This window comes from Hemitrygon akajei, chromosome 4, assembly GCF_048418815.1.
Source record: "Hemitrygon akajei chromosome 4, sHemAka1.3, whole genome shotgun sequence".
Classification (NCBI taxonomy): domain Eukaryota; kingdom Metazoa; phylum Chordata; class Chondrichthyes; order Myliobatiformes; family Dasyatidae; genus Hemitrygon; species Hemitrygon akajei.
The window spans coordinates 155,999,932-156,019,904 of NC_133127.1; the positions used below are offsets into that span (position 1 = coordinate 155,999,932).

Genomic DNA, 19,973 nt, shown 5'->3' on the forward strand with positions numbered 1-19,973 from the left:
AAGAACAGAAGGACATGGGGGTTCAAGTCCATAGTTTCTTGAAAATGGCAAAAACAGGTAGATATGTTTGTTAAGAGGGCATATGGCATGCTTGCTTAAGTCAGAGTATAGAATTCAAAAAGATGGGTCTTATTTTGAAATATTACAGAACACAGGTTAGCTGCTTTTGAGGTAAAGCCTGTAGTCCGGGTTGCTGTACTATAGGAAGGATATAGTTGTTTAAGAGAGGATGCAGGGGATATTGTCTGAATTGGAGGATTGAATAAGTTGGAGTAAAGGAAGGTGACGGTCAGCTGATAAAGATAAATAAAATAAGCAACATAGATAGGGTAAATTGTCAGAATCTTTTCCTAACATAGGGTTATCAAAAACAAGAGGGCATGGGGTTAAGGCAAGAGGAAGGAGTTTTAAAAGGAAGCTTTGAAGAGCAAGCTTTCTTTTACAAAGAAAGTAATTGATATTGAAACCCTGTCAGAAGTGGTGCTGGAGTCAGATACAATGACTACATTTAGACAGGCACTTTATTTAATAACCAAGACATAAAAGGATATAGACCTAATGTGGACAAACTGGATTACTGTAGATGGATCTGGTAGGCTGAAGTACCCATTTCTGTGCTGTACAATTTTGTGTTCACTTTATTTCGTAGTAATGGACCATTTGTGAATTTGCTGCAAAGAACAGGGACTACGAATGAGCTCAGGTGGAAAAATCTTACATTAGGTAAATTGTAGTTTGAAAGTGTTACGCCCGTGGCCCCCTCCTTTTTGAGAATGGCAGGATTGCTATTGATTCGAGTCAGGAGACCCAGGAAATGAGAGAAAGACATGCAGAATCCACAAAGAGTTTGGAATGTGTCCTGGCCTCCGAAAGGCGGAACCATTGATAACGGCTATTGTCTCTTGGAGACGGACTTGTGTATTGAATCCTGTACAATGCATCGAAGCCCCCAGACAATGAACCGAGGGGGGGTTGGTGGAGGGATTGCATCATCCCACCCTGATTGACATCTGAGACCCTGTGAGTCAGGATAAAAGAGGGTCTGAGGAACAGCCCCTTCAGACGCACCAGAAGAAACGCTAGCGATCCCATAATAGCAAAAACCGGTGGGAAGGCCACGTGCGTCCATTTCCATTTGCCCCGGAATCGGTGGGCCTTTACCACGGGAGAACGGTTTTTAGCTAACAACGGGGAAATCAACTCCCAACGACTCTCGAAGGATTGACATCATAAAAGGAATGGGCAAATTTTAACCCGTCTTTCTCTCCAACCAAAAAGCTGCAGCTTGAATGAACTAAAGTGACTTTTATATTTCCATCGGACAATACATTATCCCCTAGACAACGATAGAGCTATTCCTTATTGATTATTATTATACCCGCGCTTTTAGATTTAGTATTGATGACATACATTATCTGTATGTTTGCATTAATATTAATATTATTTTTGTGTATTTTTATCAATAAATATTGTTAAAAATAGTACTATCAGACTTCAACGGACCTCTCTATCTTTGCTGGTAAGTGACCCAGTTACGGGGTACGTAACAAAAGCAATTCAGTAAACACTCTAATTTGCTGTACTGACAATATGCAAGATACATAGTCCCTCTATGTTAAAATATGCATTTAGAACTCTACAACTTAAAACAATAAAAAGCTCTAGCGACAGTTCACTACTAAAAGAAAGATGTTGTAATTAGCACCTGCCAATTATAGGGCGATCAAATAAAAACATGCAATGAATTCTTTCAAGCATCTTTTATTACTTTAGTTCACACCAAAGGTGTATCATAATGGCCCAAAATTTCCTAAAAGATTGTCTCAGATAATCTTATTATATATTGATTTATCAAAGGTGGGTACTGCCAGCAAAGTCAGCAAATATTGCCCATTCTTGCCAAAGGGTGATTGTATGGAAAGGTCTTCACTAATTGCTGCAGTCCATGCAGTAAAAGCATTCTCATAGTGGTACAGGTGGCCCCCGTTTTTTGAACTTTTGCTTTACGACAGCTCGCTGTTACGAAAGACCTACATTATTATCTGTTTTCGCTAGTGTTATGATACCAGCCCCCTCCTTTGTGAGAATTGCAAGAGCCCTAGTGAAAGGGGGGGTCAATGACCCGAGAGAGAGAGAGCAAGAGAGAGAGAGAGACAGGCTGAATGGACACAGGAAATGGAAAGACAGCGACGTGCTGGATACCGCATTCCACTGGGACAAAAGCTGGTGACTGTGGCATTGTTCTCAGGAGACACCTGGGAACTGCAGACGTGCCAACTCGCAGGGACATTGTAAAGCCCTCGGGCAAAGTGGGCTGGTTGAGAGAGATTGCATCACCTGCAACCTGATTGACACCTGAGATCCCGTGAGGCAGTATAAAGAAGGGTCTGAAAGAGGACGACCCTCAGACGCACCAAGGAGACACCAAGAAGCACGATACCGCTTCCCGTGGGAACGGGAAGCCATTTTGAAGCAAGCCACGTGCGTTAAATTCCGAATGCGGGGTTTGTGGCTAGAACCAACGGAAAACCGCTTTTATTTAACACCAGGGAAGCCAAATCCTCTGAGGCTGAGGATTTGATTCATAAAGACAACGGCAAGTGTCTCTTTTCCTAACAATCTCTCTCTCTCTCTCCAACACGTGACACCAAAAGGGAAAAGCCTGCAGACTTCAGAGTGACTCTTTATATTTCCAATTGGACTCAGTATTATACCCTAGACAACGAAAGAGCTTATTTCTGAGTGATTATTAATGTACCTGCGTTTTAGATTGAGTATTGACGCATGTTATCTGAATGTTTGTATTAACCTTAATTTTTGTGCCCCTTTATTAATAAAACTTTTGAAAATAGTACCATTGGACTTCAACTGACATATCTATCTTTGCTGGTAAGTGAAACCAGTTACTGGTTTCATAACAAGTGGGGGCTCGTCCGGGATTTGACACCAAAAAGGGGGAGGTCAGTCAATCGGGATTGTAAGTCAAAAAAAAATAATTTGGATCTGGTACGCAGGTAGCCAGACAGAAAAACCAGCAAAGATGGACGTGTGTGAATTTATGAAAAACGCGACTGTGGCGGCGCTAGAGGTGAGTGCCAAAGCAGACTTGTTAAATTTGGCGAAGGGGTTAGAACTGGAGAACGAGCAGGATCAAGCTGAGAGGCAAAGACAGCATGAAATTCGGATCAGAGAGTTAGCAGCAGCCGAGAGAACGGCAGCGGGGAGAGAAAGAGAGAGGGAGGAGCTAAGGAGAGAGCGGTTTAATGTTAGTCGGGAGCTGAGAGTAGTACCTCCGTTCGAAGAGACGGATGTTGATAGTTATTTCTTGCTTTTTGAAAAGGTGGCAGTGAACCAGAAGTGGCCACAAGAGCAGTGGGTCGCGTTGTTACAAAGTGTGTTAGCAGGAGGGAGGATTTGGGCAGCCATGATGCCGACCCGCCGACCGGCGAGTGCGGTGGCCCCGCCCCTAGAGTCCCAAAGCTATCGCGCATGCGCGGTCACACGCAGCCTGTCCAGAAAAGCAGAGAGCAGTTTAAATCGGGCCAGCAGTAATCTGGCCAAGATGTTTTTACCGACCCTGTACCATGAGGGTTCCGAGGGTGGTAAAACAGAAAGCAGTAAAGTAAAAGGGGGTAAGGGAGAGGAAATAGCCCTGCCCTTAGTGAAGAGAAAGGTCCTAGAGGTAGGAACTAAAGTTGAGAAACGGATAAAGTTGTTAAAATGTCCAGAGTTGGACAGGGTTAATCTGTCTGGTTTGGCAGAATTGTTTGAAGAAGTTCAGAGTTCTAAAGGTGTTCTCGATGGTCCCGAGAGTGAAATGAGGGCAGTCTTAGAGAGGAAGGGTATCCTTGCTGTGGAGAAGTCAGCTGAAATGGCCGAGGAGGTTGTTTCAGCTCGCAGGGTTGCGCCTTCCCCAACGGGGGGCTGCCTAGAGAGTAACTGGAAGGATCGGGGGACGTTAGAATTTGAAAAAGGTACGGGTATTGAAAGCCTGGAAGGGGCCAATGTCCCGTTTGAGTGTGTCCAAGATGGGGGCGCACGTGGTGCTGAACCTGGTAACAGAGCTCAGGGGAAGTCTGAGGTGTTTGATTCAGGGGGACGGGGCGGCCGTCTTTGTGGATCAGATAGGGTGGGTTCAGTAGGAAAAGGGTTAACCTTGGTAACCGTGGGAAGTGTGAGTTCCACGGTGTTTGTATTCGAGAGTGGGGCCAAGGTTAATGCCGAATTTAAGGGGGGAATGAGGATTGTTATGGAAGGAAACGGAAAGTCTGTAGTTCCCAAGTCGAAGGAAGAAATTTTAAACCTGGCAGATCGCTCACAGAGTGAGTCGGGAAATAGCGGGGCCCCCCACTCTATTGTTACGCCAGGGTGGGGTGTGAAGAGGATGCATTCGAAATGCTACCTGAAAGAGGAGTTGGAATTAAAAACAAATAGCCTGAAGGGTCTTGACAGTTTGGGGCATGGTGTTGAAAAAATAGCCCCGATGAACGAGGCGGGCGGGAGTTCACCACGCCAAATTACTCAAAGTCCCAACGGGGGGACTCGCCAGAAAAGAGGTGACGGTTAATGGGGATGCCATTTTTTTTTAACAGCAAAGCAGGTTTTACGGGTTGCGCCAAAGCCTGTGAATAATAAAGACAGACCTTTGGAGACCTGCCGGCGAAGTAAACCGACCGAAACGATTAGTATTCGCATAAACTTTTGTAGATGCACCTAAGCTAAGATCACACCTCCGCAGTTTTGTGGCTGAAAACAATAAATAAATAGGTGGTTATTGAATTGAAGTCTGATGCTACAAGACTTTAAGATATTAAGATGTTAAGATATTAACTAAAGGGGCACTGTACTTGTTAACTGTTTAGATGCTGACTTGAATGTATAACTGTATTACTCTGTAGTGAAAAGAAAAGCTTCTGTATTGTATTAGATTCAAAATTTCTGTAAGACTGTACCACTCTGGGTTTTAACCGCTGGTAAAAACCTTTTTAAGAGGGGAGGTGTTATGATACCAGCCCCCTCCTTTGTGAGAATTGCAAGAGCCCTAGTGAAAGGGGGGGTCAATGACCCGAGAGAGAGAGAGACAGGCTGAATGGACACAGGAAATGGAAAGACAGCGACGTGCTGGATACCGCATTCCACTGGGACAAAAGCTGGTGACTGTGGCATTGTTCTCAGGAGACACCTGGGAACTGCAGACGTGCCAACTCGCAGGGACATTGTAAAGCCCTCGGGCAAAGTGGGCTGGTTGAGAGAGATTGCATCACCTGCAACCTGATTGACACCTGAGATCCCGTGAGGCAGTATAAAGAAGGGTCTGAAAGAGGACGACCCTCAGACGCACCAAGGAGACACCAAGAAGCACGATACCGCTTCCCGTGGGAACGGGAAGCCATTTTGAAGCAAGCCACGTGCGTTAAATTCCGAATGCGGGGTTTGTGGCTAGAACCAACGGAAAACCGCTTTTATTTAACACCAGGGAAGCCAAATCCTCTGAGGCTGAGGATTTGATTCATAAAGACAACGGCAAGTGTCTCTTTTCCTAACAATCTCTCTCTCTCTCTCCAACACGTGACACCAAAAGGGAAAAGCCTGCAGACTTCAGAGTGACTCTTTATATTTCCAATTGGACTCAGTATTATACCCTAGACAACGAAAGAGCTTATTTCTGAGTGATTATTAATGTACCTGCGTTTTAGATTGAGTATTGACGCATGTTATCTGAATGTTTGTATTAACCTTAATTTTTGTGCCCCTTTATTAATAAAACTTTTGAAAATAGTACCATTGGACTTCAACTGACATATCTATCTTTGCTGGTAAGTGAAACCAGTTACTGGTTTCATAACACTAGCCAAAGAGGATTTTTGCTTTTACGAAGAAAAAGACGCCCACTTTATACGTGTGTTTACCCCGAGAAAGACTACCATGACTGTGAAACCTTGTGCGGGCAGTTGTGTGCGCATGCATGTACATGCCGATTTTTTTCCTCCAAATCGATTTTGGCTCACTGTCTTCCTGATTTTGATAAGTGAAACTACATCGTACATACAATATTCCTACTTTATATAGGCTGCATATTTATCATATCATTCCTGCTTTATTATATGTTAGTGTTATTTTAGGTTTTATATGTTATTTGGTATGATTTGATAGGTTATCTTTTGGGTCTGGGAACGCTCAAAAAATTTTCCCATATAAATTAATGGTAATTGCTTCTTCGCTTTACGACATTTCAGCTTACAAACGGTTTCATAGGAACGCTCTACCTTTGGATAGCAGGGGAAACCTGTATTAGGTAGGGAATACAACATTATATTCTATAGGACAAGTAGTTCAAAGATTTATAGCATGCAACCAAACTTCCAGACTTTGCAAAGAAATGCATTGTAAGAAACTCATCTGTGCTCAATGCTATTACTTTTGTAAATATTTGTAGTTATGAATTTAATATTAGTTTAAATGAATGATTATTCTCCACTATTGCAGACAGTGAATGAGATGAGGTTCCAAGATGGAGTTCCATAATTTTATCCTAGCCACAATATAGAAACATGTTTTTCCAAGACTGGAACAGTTCAGTTTAAAAGGAAAACCAAGAGGTGGTGCCATTTCTAATTGCAGGCTGCCTTTCTTCTCTTTGAAGAAAACTATTGTTGATGTAGCTATTGTTACTTTGGGAGGTTCATAGCATTCCCCCTTTTTTATAAAAACAGAAAAGATAAAGGAAAAAGGTAAGAAATTAAACTTGTACATCAACATCACTTCTGCCCTCACTAACACTACTGCCACTTTGAATTATCTGTTCTTAGATTGGGAAATACTGGTAATGGGATGTGGCATTCAGTAGTTTTTATTATTATTATTTTCCCCATTCCTAAAGACTTTTGTGATTAACTAGTTGGAATTGTACAGAATTATACATGGGCGCAAATTGTGATGATGAATACGAAACTCACAAGCAAAAATAGTTAAGATAAGGAAAATGGAGCCGTTCATAAAAACTGAAATTAAAATTGTAACATAATTTTAAGTTGCCACAGATTTTCATATTTTGTTCAAAAATCCATTACAGGGATGAGTGTTGTGTTCCTAGTAAAGAATCCTATCACAATATTCCATAGTGCAAAGTTATGTCATCATTAAGAAATGAGTGTTAAGAAATCAAACAACCTTTTCAGCCCATCCCATTCATAACTTCTATGACAGCAAATTTTACTAATTGGGTAAAGGAGACATCAAAAATGCGCTGAGCCTTATGTAGGCATATACAAAAATCTAGTAACATCAGTTATGCATTTCTTTGGATTTTTAATTGCTATAATGGGTGGTGAACTTACGGCTTTGAAAAAACATGTTGAAAGTCCTGGCACCCCTTTCATATATTGCATCACCTGATGAACATTTCTAGTATTGTGTTTTTATTTTAAATTTGCAGTATCTGCCAATTAAATTTTTTCCAGAATAGTGATAGCAGATCACTGCATGCAATAATTCAATTATTTTGTAGCCCCATTTTCTTAAACTTCTGTATATTACTAATTAATTTTAGTAGTATATTTCAACAACATTCTAAAACTTATCAAAGCACAATGAAATTGCAACTGAGAGTTACATTCTGTTCTCATCTATTCACATACCTTGATCATTTTTATGCAAGGGCTCATACCCATAATTTTGAAAGTGTTCTTCGATTTCCTCAAGGTCTGCAGTATTCTTTTGGTGCAGTGTCTGAAAAGCTCTAATTAATGCACTATTATCTCTGTTTTCTGTTTCAAGAGTTTCTAATTTTTTGTGAAGATCTGCCTTTAAAGAGGAAACAAAAATATTGACAAGTATGAATTCCATTTAACCTGGATGTCTGCAAAGCCAGACAAGACAATTCAAACTTGTAGTCTATAACAATCAGATGAGTTTTATCACTTCCCTTAAATAGTTTTAATATAAAGATAGTTTTTTTTGAGTAGTTCAATATCCTGCCCAGTGATTTAACAAATTTGTCAGTTTGATTTGGAGTCTACTATTAATTTTTATTTCCACAATAAAGTAGCACCAAACAGGCAACTTCTCTGCAATGTACTTCAAAATATTCTTATATAAGATCATTCAAACCTTCCATTTGGATACACTGTTCTATTAGAGATGATCAAATAACAAAAGATAAGATTTGCTGATTTAGGGCTGTATAGCAAGAACTGCTATACTTCAAAAAAAAAATTACAGAATCAGCATCATCACATTCTTCCTACCATGTTGTGTTGTGTGGTATTACGACTCCATTAAATAGCTCATATTAGGAGGCACTGGACCATGAACAGAAGCAGCAATATATACTACCATAAACTCATGGCAACACTAGTTGATTTGTAGATTTGTATCTACAAGTTTGTAGATGATACAATGATAGGTGGAGGGTCAGGTAGTGTTATGGAAGCAGGTAGGCTACTAAATTACCTGAGGCAGGAACTAGCGAGAGCAAATTGGAAACAGATGTTCAAGGGTGAAAGCACAGAAGTAATTTGGAGGAAGTTTAGGGATCACTTGTGCTGGGTTCAGGATAGTTTGTCCCACTGAGACAAGGAAAAAATGGTAGGAAAAGGGAACCGTGGCTGACGAAACATGTGAGGCAACTCGTCAAGAGGAAGAAGGAAGCATATATTTAGATATAAGAATCAGGAAGCAGAAGGGGCTCATGAGAAATATAGGGTAGCCAGGAGTCTTACATTGGTGGTCTGCAAACTATTGGAAAGGATTCTTAAGGATAGGATTTATGAGCATTTGGAGAAGTACAGTCTACTCAAGGATAGTCAACATGGCTTTGTGAAGGGGTCATGCCTCACAAGCCTAATTGAATTTTTTGAAGAGGTAACAAAAGAAATTGATGAAGGTAGGGCGATAGATGTGGTCTACATGGATTTTCGTAAGGCATTTGACAAGGTCCCTCATGACAGACTCATCCAGAAAGTCATGAGGCATGGGATCAGTGGAACCTTGGCTGTTTGGATAAAAAATTGGCTTACAGGAAGAAAGCAGAGGGTAGTAGTGGAAGGAAAGTATTCTGCCTGGAGGTCGGTTACTAGTGGAGTGCCGCAAGGATCTGTCCTGGGACCCCTGCTCTGTGATTTTTATAAATGACCTAGATGAAGAGGTGGAAGGATGGGTGAGTAAGTTTGCGGATGACACGAAGATTGGAGTTGTGGATGGAGCTGTAGGTTGTCGAAGGTTACAAGAGAATATAGACAGGATGCAGAGTTGGGCAGAAAAGTGGCAGATGGATTTCAATCCTGATAAGTGTGAGGTGATGCATTTTGGAAGGACAAACCAGAAAGCTGAGTATAGGGTTAATGGTCGGTTACTTAAGAGTGTGGATGAACAGAGGTTCAAATCCGTGCATCCCTCAAGGTTGCTGCACAGGTTGATAGGAAAGTTAAGAAGGCCTATGGGATACTAGGCTTCATTAATAGGGGAATTTTGTTCAAGAGTAAAGAGGTCATGTTGCAACTCTACAAATCTCTGGTGAGACCGCACTTGTATTGTGTTCAATACAAGTATTGTATTGAGTATTGTGTTCAGTTCTGGTCACCTCATTATAGGAAGGATGTGGAAGCTATGGAGAGGGTGCAGAGGAGATTTACCAGGATGTTGCCTGGATTAGAAAGCAAATCTTATGATCCATGGTTAGCAGAGCTCAGACTTTTCTCTTTGGAGTGTAGGAGGATGAGAGGGGAATTGATAGAGGTCTACAAGATTATGAGAGGCACAGATAGGGTGGATAACCAGTACCTGTTTCCCAGGGCATGAATAGCAAACACCAGAGGGCATATGTGCAAAGTTAAGGGAGGGAAGTTTAGGGGAGACATCTAAGTTGTTTTTTTTTTTACACAGAGGGTTGTGGGTGCCTGGAATGACTTGCCAAGGATGGTGGTGGAGGCTAAAATATTAGGGGTATTTAACAGCCTCTTGGACAGACACATGGATGAAAGAAAAATAGAGGGTTATGGGGTAGTGTGGGTTTAGTACTTTTTTTAAGGAATATATGGGTTGGCACAACATCAAGGGCCAAAGGGCCTGTACTGTGTAGTATTCTAGTGTCTAGTAACAGATTAGGAGAACAGGCAAAGAACTGGCAGAAGGAATATATTGTAGTAAAGTGTATGGTCATGCAGTTTAGTACAAGGAATAAAGGCAGAGACTATTTTCTAAATGGGGAATGATTTCAGAAATCAGAAGTGCAAAGGGATTTGGGAGTCCTGTTGCAGAATTCCCTGGAGGTTAACTTGCAGGTATGAAGACAAATGCAATGTTAACATTCACTTCAAGAACTAGAATATAAAAGCAAGGATGTAACGCTGAGACTCTATAAGACATTGGTCAGACCACATTTGGAGTATCATGAGCAGCTTTGAGCCCCATATCTAGGGAAGGGTGAGCTGGCATTGGAGAAGGCCCAAAGGAGGTTTTTGAGAATAAACCTGGGATTGAAGGGTTAATGCATGAGGAGTGTTTGATGGCTCTGGGACGCTACTTGCTAGAGTTTCGAAGAACAAGGGGAGATCTCATTGAAACGTAACGAATACTGGCAGGCTTAAATAGAGTGGACATGAAGAGGATGTTTCCAATAATGGAAGACTCTAGCAAGGGGGGCACAGACTCAGAATACAAGGACTTCCCTTTAGAAAAGAGATGAAGAAGAATTTCTTTAGCCTGTGGGTAGTAAATCTGGGGAATTCATTGACAAGCTCTTGATTAATAAGGACGCTAAAGGTTACAGGCAGAGAATAGGCTGGAGAATAGGGTTGAGAGTGGATAGGTCTTGATCGAATGGCTGAGCAGACTCAATTGACCAAATGCCCTAATCCTGTTCCTGTCTTATGACAGAGCCATACCTGTAGCACTAAAAAAAAGTACCAATCCAGTGAAACTGTAACATGTGCATAATTAATATAGAAAATATGGAGTTAAGTGGTGACACAATCCTGCCACTTTTGCCGATGAGAGATGGATAATAAAAAAAGTTAATGAATATCAGCAGCTCCATGAACATCTCCATTCAATGATTTAAAAAAGAGCAATATAGTGTGGAACAGGCGTTTGAGCCACGCCATCCCAGCAACCCCTTGACAACCCCAATTAACCTGATTAGAATCAAAATCAGGTTGTGAAATTTGTTAACTCAGCAGCAGCAGTACAATGCATGATAATATAGAAACAAAACAATGAGGTACTGTTCCTAGGTTCCATGTCCATTCAGGAATCATATGGCAGAGGGGAAGAGGCTGTTCCTGAATGAATGAATGTGTGCCTTTAGGCTTCTGTATCTCCTTCCTAATGGTAACAATGAGAAGAGGGCATGTCCTGGGTGATGGGGGTCCTTAATAATGGACGTCACCTTTTTGAGGCTCCACTCCTTGAAGATGTCTTGGATACTAAGGAGGCTAGTATCCATGATGGAGCTAACTAATTTTACACTTTCTGTAGCTTCCTTGGGTCCTGTGCAGGAACCCTCCCAAAACCAGATAGTGATGCAGCCTAACAGAATGTTCTCCACAGTACATTGTTAGAAGTTTTTGAGTGTTTTAGGTGACAAACTAAGTCTCTTCAAACTCCTAATGAAATACACCCACTGCCTTGCCTTCTTTACAACTGCATTGATATGTTGGGACCACGTTAGGTCCTCAGATACTGACTGACACCCAGGAACTTGTAATGTCTCACTCTCTCCACTTCTGATCCCTCTATGAGGATTGTTCTGTGTTCCCTCGTCTTACCCTTCCTTAAGTCCACAATTAGCTCTTTCGTCTTTTTGACATTGAGTGCAAAGTTGTTGCTGCAACACCACTCAACTAGCTGATATATCTCACTCCTGTACGCCCTCTCATCTTCATCTGAGGTTCTACTAACAATGGTTGTATCATTAGCAAATCACAGGACAATTTACAATTAACCTACCTATCAAAGGATAAGCCCTGAATATAACAGCAAAGACAAAACTGAAGTATTCACAATCACATTTAGCCAAAAGTGGATAACCTATCTTAGAGTTCTCTGGGAACCACCAAAGTCAATGACTGAGAGCACTGGGTATACCCTGGGGTGTAGGATCAGATAATATCCTAAGTACTGAGATTACATGAAAGATGATCAAATTGAAAAAGATCTTAATGCATGTTCAGCAGCAAAATAATTCCTTGTCAAATTTGCATGTTTACAAGTTAGTGGCAAAGAAACTTTGCTGTGAGCAAATTGTGATGTTCCGCATCACCTGAGTAATGCAAATATATGCTAAAAACAAAATTTTGTTTCTACTTTGATAAAATTAGTATCTATTGTGTTGACTCAGATATAGGAAGGCTGCATATTTTGCAGTGTTTCATGAAGCTGTTCTATAGTGACAATATTATCCACCCAACATGGAAAATTTTCTAGGTATGTGTTCCTCAAAGGAAACAGGGAAATCTAGCTACCACCCAGCATTTTCTTAACCCTCAGTGAAGTGATGAAAAGCTTCAATAGCACTTATTCTTCAATAACCTGATCGCCTATGCTTAGTTTGGGGTTTGCCTGGGCTGTCCACCTTCAGGTGGACCAAAGGGCTCATTTCTAGTGACGTGATGAGAATGATAGTAAGACTGCATTTGACCAAGTGTAGAATCAAGAAGTCCCGATAAAACAAATTAATTTGTATCAAAGGATAAACATTATGTTTGCAGTAATACCACACTTAAAAAGAAAATGCCTGTGGTTATCTAACCCAGGACACCACTTTAGAAGCTCGTCACAGTAGTAGCCTTAGACCAAACCATTTTTAAACCACTTCAACAATGACTTTGTTATCAAAAGATCAGATGTGGGGATATTTGTTGATGATTCCATTTAACACTCCACAGCAAATGAAGTTATCCATCCCTGCATACAACAATACCTAGTCAACATTCAAGAAGGGCTGATAAGTATTAAGATACAGCCCTTAAAAAAACACTGGGCAATGACCACCTTCACCAGTAGATCCAACCACCTATCCATGACATTCAATGACATTACCATCACTAAATCCCCTTCCATCGACATCTTTGACCTGCAACTCACTTGCTGATATTCCAAAATCTTTCCACCATTTACAAGGCATAAGTCAAGAGTGTGGCTGGGTGAATGAACCATGTGTATTGTTGAAGTTGCAACACCATCCAGGGTAAAGCAGCTCACTTCACTGATAGCCCTTTCACCTGTACTATCCACAAAATGCACTTGAAGATTAATCAGCCAAGGAGGGAAAGGTTTGAAATGCACAGGAATAGCATCACCTCCAAGCCCCTAACAATACATCATCATTTCTTCTTCACTGTTAGGTCTAACCCCTGAAACACACTCCCCAACAGAAGTCCAGCATTTAGATTTATAATTAATGAAGGATCATTATAAAGTCAGCGCACTACAACATCCTACAAGAGCACTTAGGATAAACAAAAGTCATGTCCATATCACAAGAAATGTGCAAATAAACAAAACCTCAAATGTAAATAGAGACAAAAAATAATCCATATTAATATGTAAATAAACAACTAATAGCCATATTGAGTTATGTTGTACTCAAAAGTGAAAGGTGTACGTTAGTTTACTCACATCAGTTTAAAACGTTTTCTGAAACAGCAGATTTGAAAGCTTGACCTTCATCTGTAAGTTTCAAGAATTACAATTGCTGACAACAGACTCCAGTTGTTAACAGTAATTAATCTTTAAAATATTTACCTTCTGGCTAGCCAAAGTGAAATGTTAGGAGAAACCATTTAATATGCAACAAATGAACTTCATGCAAAATAGTTAGAATTGGAAGTAAAACTTCCCAACTAGTAAGTCTACCATTTGATTGTATTTATAACTTAATAGTTACCTTAATATTTCTAACTTCTGAATGTAATTCATGAAGCATCTTTGTGCGAGCAGCTTCTTCATGGTCTTCATGTGATAGAAATAAAATGTTAGGTTTTGGCTCCTTCATTGTGTCATAAAGCAAGGAAACAGGCCCATGCTGACCAAAGTTTCTTCCTGAACCAGTCTTATTTGCCTGCATTAGGTCCATATCCAGAAACCCTTCCTATCCATGAACCTGGCTATGTTTTTTTAAATGTTGTAATTGTATCCGCCTTTGAGGAAATGGGAGAGGTGGATATACTTTCATATACCCTCCACCCACTGTATGAAAAGCCTGCCCCACAGATCCCCTACAGGTCATTCTCCTCTCACCTTAAACTTATGCCCTCTAGTTTTACAGTCCGCTATCCTGTGACAATCTACTTCCTCTCTCTTGCTCCTTATGTATTGCTATCATAATCTGTATTTTAATAGCAAAACTCTCTTATTACCATTACTTTATAGATTTTGTACATTTTCACAATTTCTTTGAGGCTTTTCTCCTTAACATCCTTTCTACTAGAAACCATAGAGTAATGCACCAAATTGGACCAGTATTATAAATATCTCTCTGCAGCACAAACATAAAGAGAAAATATAATTGCAGAATTGTTAGAATATAAAATGACAAAGTATGGCTAAACATTAATAGCAAATGATAAGATAGCCAACAGTATAAAACTGAGTCATTTTAATATATATTTAAAGAGGAAAGTAAGCATTGGTCTTATATAAAGTCAAGTAAATAAATAATGGAAAGTAAGGAGATGGTATTATACATCAGTCTTCAGTACAGAAGAGGGAACAACCCAGAAATAGGTGTGAATCAGAACTGTGAAGGAAGGAGGAACTTGGAGAAATTGACCACCAAGGAAGTGGTAAGAAAATTGTTGGATATGTAGACAGTCAAGTATTCATATCCTGATAGACATTATTTTAGTGTAAATAAAAACTGACAGAGATTTAAATTTGCCAAAATTCCATGGATTCCAAGATGATTATTTTAAACTGCTTTTAGTATCCTTCAATCTGTCACTTTATTCTAAAAGGGACCCAGAAAACAAGTGGTTATAGCAGCTTGGAAATTTTTTAAATAATCAGGTAATGTCAATAGTATTCTATAAAAGAGAAGTCAAATTTATTGAAATTCTTTCAAGGAGTAACTAGTGCTGTGGTTGAGGGACGAAAATGTTGATGCATGGTTCTTAGATTTTCTTAGACTTGATAAGGTGCCACATCAAACAAATTAATGAAAAATAAAAGCTCTTGCTCTATGAAGTAATAATCTAGCATGGTTTGAAGATTGGCTGGCTATCAGAAAAGAGGGTTGGCAGTGGTAATGACTTGCGTGATCCTAACCTGTCACAATTAATACAAATAATTTAATGAAGGCACTGTTAGTAAATTTATTGTCAACACAAAGGTAGGAAAGTGTGTTAATACATAGGTTAAATTAGTAACTAGTGATCTGGCAAATGGAGTATAATCTTGGAAATGCAAAATTGTTCAATTTGGCGGAAAAATAAAAAAAATAGCTTGACATCAAAATGGCGAGAGCTCTACATTGCAGAGGTTATGAGTGGATTGTGCCGTATTTTCAAAAGGCTAGTGTGTAGATATGGCATGTAATTTTAAAAAAAACAGAACAAGATCACTTTATTGCTAGGGAAATTGGTGAGGTTAAGCTTCCGTTACAGTGCATCTTTCTAGGTTAGAGACAGACAATAAAAATTGCCAGGAGCAGAGAGAGATGCACGCTATATTTGTGCTCCTAATTCATATGTACATAACATTACTGAACAGATGATACATCGTAATATAAAGATTTAAATTTGTCTCATTTGCATTAAACTAAATGAGCATTATTGGGGGGGAATTCTATGTAAATTCTCTCTGGTTTTAATTAGAAATTTCAAAATAATTTATTAAGGCATTTATAACTTAGTCACAGACTCCAGGACTGTTATGTCTTTTCAGCAGAATAGACAAAATCATCTTTGCAAAGTATTAATTAACTTGCTTACCATAATCATTATTCAAAGCATTGTCCAAATATGTTGTCTCTTTCTCCAAATTTACTGCAAGTGTTTTCAACTTAGTGAAAAAATTAGCTGTTACATCCATCTCTGTTGGAAACAAACTAGAATAAAAATTAAAAACAATTTTGATAATGGAAGGTCATGGATTCTTGTGATCATGCTGCCTTCTTGACTTAGGAAACCCAGCCACCGGAAGATTTTTGTTTTTCTCTAAAGGACTGAAATAAAATTTTAATACAATACGAATTAAATACCAAATATAAAAAGTTTCAACTAAGCCTGTCAGAGTACTGTTTCAAGATCATGAATGGTTATTCCTTGATCTTCTTTGTTAATACTGTACAGCCTTGCTGGAAGCAAACACCTGCATGGTCCAACTAAAATGTAATTCAGAACTTACAAATTCCTCACAACCATGGAAACCATTACCATACTTTATTTATTATAGTTAAAATTCTCTAGTCCTAGCAATGTCTTAAACCTCTTCTGCATGTTTCTTACTGCAATCACAATATGCCTGTAATATGAAGAAAGCCACATTCAAAACTCAAGCATAAGTACCCAACATTTTATTCATATCCACTGAGACTCCCTTGCTCTTATGATCTGTATGTTGACAAATAAAGAACATTATTCAATATACCTTTAAGTATTTCATCTACTATTATAGTTACTTTTAGAAGTTGGAAGATACTCTTCTAGATCCTCCTGTTCTTTTCCAATCACTATGCTGGTTCAGGTCCAGTGCCTGTGATCACCTCCAATAAATAGATTCCATTTATGTCAGGCGGATGCTTCAGAGGTCTGAATGATGACTAGACAGCGCAGCCTTGCCCAAATGCTGCAGAATGGCTTTCACTGGAGACAAAGCTGGGTAAAGCTTGTCTCATATTAACAATATTATGGATCAACATTTTAAAAATCTCTGATTTTCGCTGCAAATGGAATTGAATAATATAGGGATTTGGTTTCCCTAATTTGTCTGTCTGGGACCTCTGTTCAAATGTCAAAACACTTGCAATTCCTTTCAAAAAGGATAGTCACAGACTGCCAGATTTTGCCCATTATGAATTATTGTTTGCACTATCCAGCAACCCATGTTTTCCACAAAACACAAAATTAATAAAATGAGTCAACTGCAAACTTATTCACAAGCAAGTCACCCAAATGATTGACATCTATCAAAAACGACGGTGAACAAACGTTGCTTTGTCCCTACTTTAAGCTCCATTTCCCAAATCAAATACTGAACTCATCACAAGGTTAATTGCAACTTCTGTGCACTCTATCTTTCTTTACGTCAGGGTGTTAAAGAAAACTCTGGCTGATTCCTTTCTTTTTAAGAGTGAGCCCAATGACCAAAAGCCGAACGACCAGTTCATGAGTCTTCGTTCCGGAAAGCAGAGCGTTCACAGTTCAATCCGTGAAGGCCGGTTTTAACCGCACATAAACCGATTAAAAAACCCTAACATACTCCTGTAAACAATTACTTTCAGAAATCAGAAGTTGATGATTTTTACCAATTTAACGGTCACCCAACACCACATCCGTGTCCAAACACACCAACCGGAAGCTGCGCCCGGAGGTTCTGCTTGAATTTCGCGCGCGCCGACCTCCGCGCATGCGCGTCCCACCCAACGGCCCTGGATGGATTCCCAAGGCACCCACAGTGCATCCAGGCGGATGAGCAAGGATCTGCAACTATTTTCCAAGGCAGTTTCTGCATTTTTATTACAATTGCTAGATTTGAAATGATAGAACATGAACAGAAACCGGTCCTTCGACACACAATGTTGTCCCGAACTAATTAAATGTCCAACTGAAAGAATTGCTTCTGCCTACACAATGTCCATATCATTTGTGGTCTAAGTGACAACACAAACAATCTAAAGACACTGGTCTCTGACCTCTTCTCACCTGCCTTTGGGTCCCTCCTTCTCCCCTTTCTCCTCTGGTCCACTCTCCTCTCCTATCAGATTCCTTCAGCATCAACCCTTTGTCTTTCCTACACACCTGGTTCCACCAACCACCTTCTAGCTATCCTCTTTGTCACCCCCACCTTTTTATTTCAACATCTTCCCTCTTCCTTTACAGTCCTGAGTAAGGGTCTCAGCCCCAAATGTCAACTGTTTGTTTATTTCTATAGATGCTACCTGACCTGCAGAGTCCCTCCAGCATTGAGTGTATGCTGCTTTGGATTTTCAGCAACTGAAGAATTCCTCATGTTTATTATCACACAGTGCCTGTTCTGCACTGGTGGGTTTTATTTCCCATTCGTTCTTCATATTAGGCATTACTGGTAAAGCTATCATTTATTTCCCAAGTGTATTTGCTTTTGAGAGGGTGCTGGTAAGCCTCTTGAACTTTGTGGTTCTCCCAGTTTTGCAAGGGAATTCCAAACCATGACAGTGCATTGATAGGAATGTTCAAGAAGCCAAAATTAGATAGATAGATAGATAGATACTTTATTCATCCCCATGGGGAAATTCAACTTTTTTCCAATGTCCCATACACTTCTTGTAGCAAAACTAATTACATACAATACTTAACTCAGTAAAAAATATGATATGCATCTAAATCACTATCTCAAAAAGCATTAATAATAGCTTTTAAAAAGTTCTTAAGTCCTGGCGGTTGAATTGTAAAGCCTAATGGCATTGGGGAGTATTGACCTCTTCATCCTGTCTGAGGAGCATTGCATCGATAGTAACCTGTCGCTGAAACTGCTTCTCTGTCTCTGGATGGTGCTATGTAGAGGATGTTCAGAGTTATCCATAATTGACCGTAGCCTACTCAGCGCCCTTCGCTCAGCTAACGATGTTAAACTCTCCAGTACTTTGCCCATGACAGAGCCCGCCTTCCTTACCAGCTTATTAAGACGTGAGGCATCCCTCTTCTTAATGCTTCCTCCCCAACACGCCACCACAAAGAAGAGGGCGCTCTCCACAACTGACCTATAGAACATCTTCAGCATCTCACTACAGACATTGAATGACGCCAACCTTCTAAGGAAGTACAGTCGACTCTGTGCCTTCCTGCACAAGGCATCTATGTTGGCAGTCCAGTCTAGCTTCTCGTCTAACTGTACTCCCAGATACTTGTAGGTCTTAACCTGCTCCACACATTCTCCATTAATGATCATTGAGACGCAGGTAGTTTGAGTTGCACCATATCACAAAGTCCTGTATCAGTTTCCTATACTCCTCCTCCTGTCCATTCCTGACACACCCCACTATGGCCGTGTCATCAGCGAACTTCTGCACATGGCAGGACTCCGAGTTATATTGGAAGTCTGATGTGTACAGGGTGAACAGGACTGGAGAGAGTACGGTTCCCTGCGGCGCTCCTGTGCTGCTGACCACCGTGTCAGACCGTGTCAAAATTGTAGAGTTTAAAAGCTAAAGGAAATAATAGATGGAAAATTATAGAGGAGGAATTTGAAAATAGCAATGATAGTACAACTTGGGTCATGGACAACTGCAAATTTAAAGTAGAACAAGATAAGTCATCCATAAGAGAATTCTGAATAATTAAATCTGTATCTAACAAAGACATGGAAGAAAATTAGCTGGAAAGCAACTAATCCTCATGATAAATGGGAAATTATCTTTGATTCAGACCAAGATAATCCTAATCTCAGATGTAATATACAGTTGACACTTTGTGTAAGAGGGCAACCTCCGAGTTCTCCTTAACTTGTTCATTGTAGCATAAAAGGAAATGTTTTACACATCTACAAAACAAATGTTCTCTAACAACATGCACCACCTTCTCCCAATAAAGATTTATGGCCAGATTCTGAAAATTGTGGACAACTGCATATTCTAGTTGCTAATTGTATGCATCATGAGGCAGAGATCAGACCTGGAGAGGGGTGCTAGGCTACGTCTTTGAGTTGCACCCAAAAGTGGATATATTGCAATAATCTGTGGGGCACTAGCTTTGGAAAGTGCACGGAGATAGAGACACAGCAGAGAAGCCAGTCACACTCTCAGGGAGAGAGAGAAAAAAAAAGATTTTGTAGTCTAA

At 40.0% G+C, this 19,973-nt stretch overlaps 1 protein-coding gene across 2 annotated transcripts in view; it reads right to left on the reverse strand.

Annotated features, from left to right (window-relative positions):
- The window catches only part of ska3 (spindle and kinetochore associated complex subunit 3), a 36,035-nt gene extending 18,476 nt beyond the window's left edge, over positions 1-17,559 (reverse strand). For both annotated transcript variants that reach the window (XM_073043706.1, XM_073043705.1), the window contains exons 1-4: positions 17,465-17,559; positions 15,930-16,045; positions 13,886-13,950; positions 7,638-7,803 (exon numbers count right to left, since the gene is read on the reverse strand). In XM_073043706.1, the coding sequence (XP_072899807.1) occupies positions 7,638-7,803; positions 13,886-13,950; positions 15,930-16,029 (331 nt within the window). In that variant the 5' untranslated portion in view covers positions 16,030-16,045; positions 17,465-17,559. The remainder of the gene's footprint in view (positions 1-7,637; positions 7,804-13,885; positions 13,951-15,929; positions 16,046-17,464) is intronic.
- Between the last annotated feature and the right edge of the window lie 2,414 nt (positions 17,560-19,973).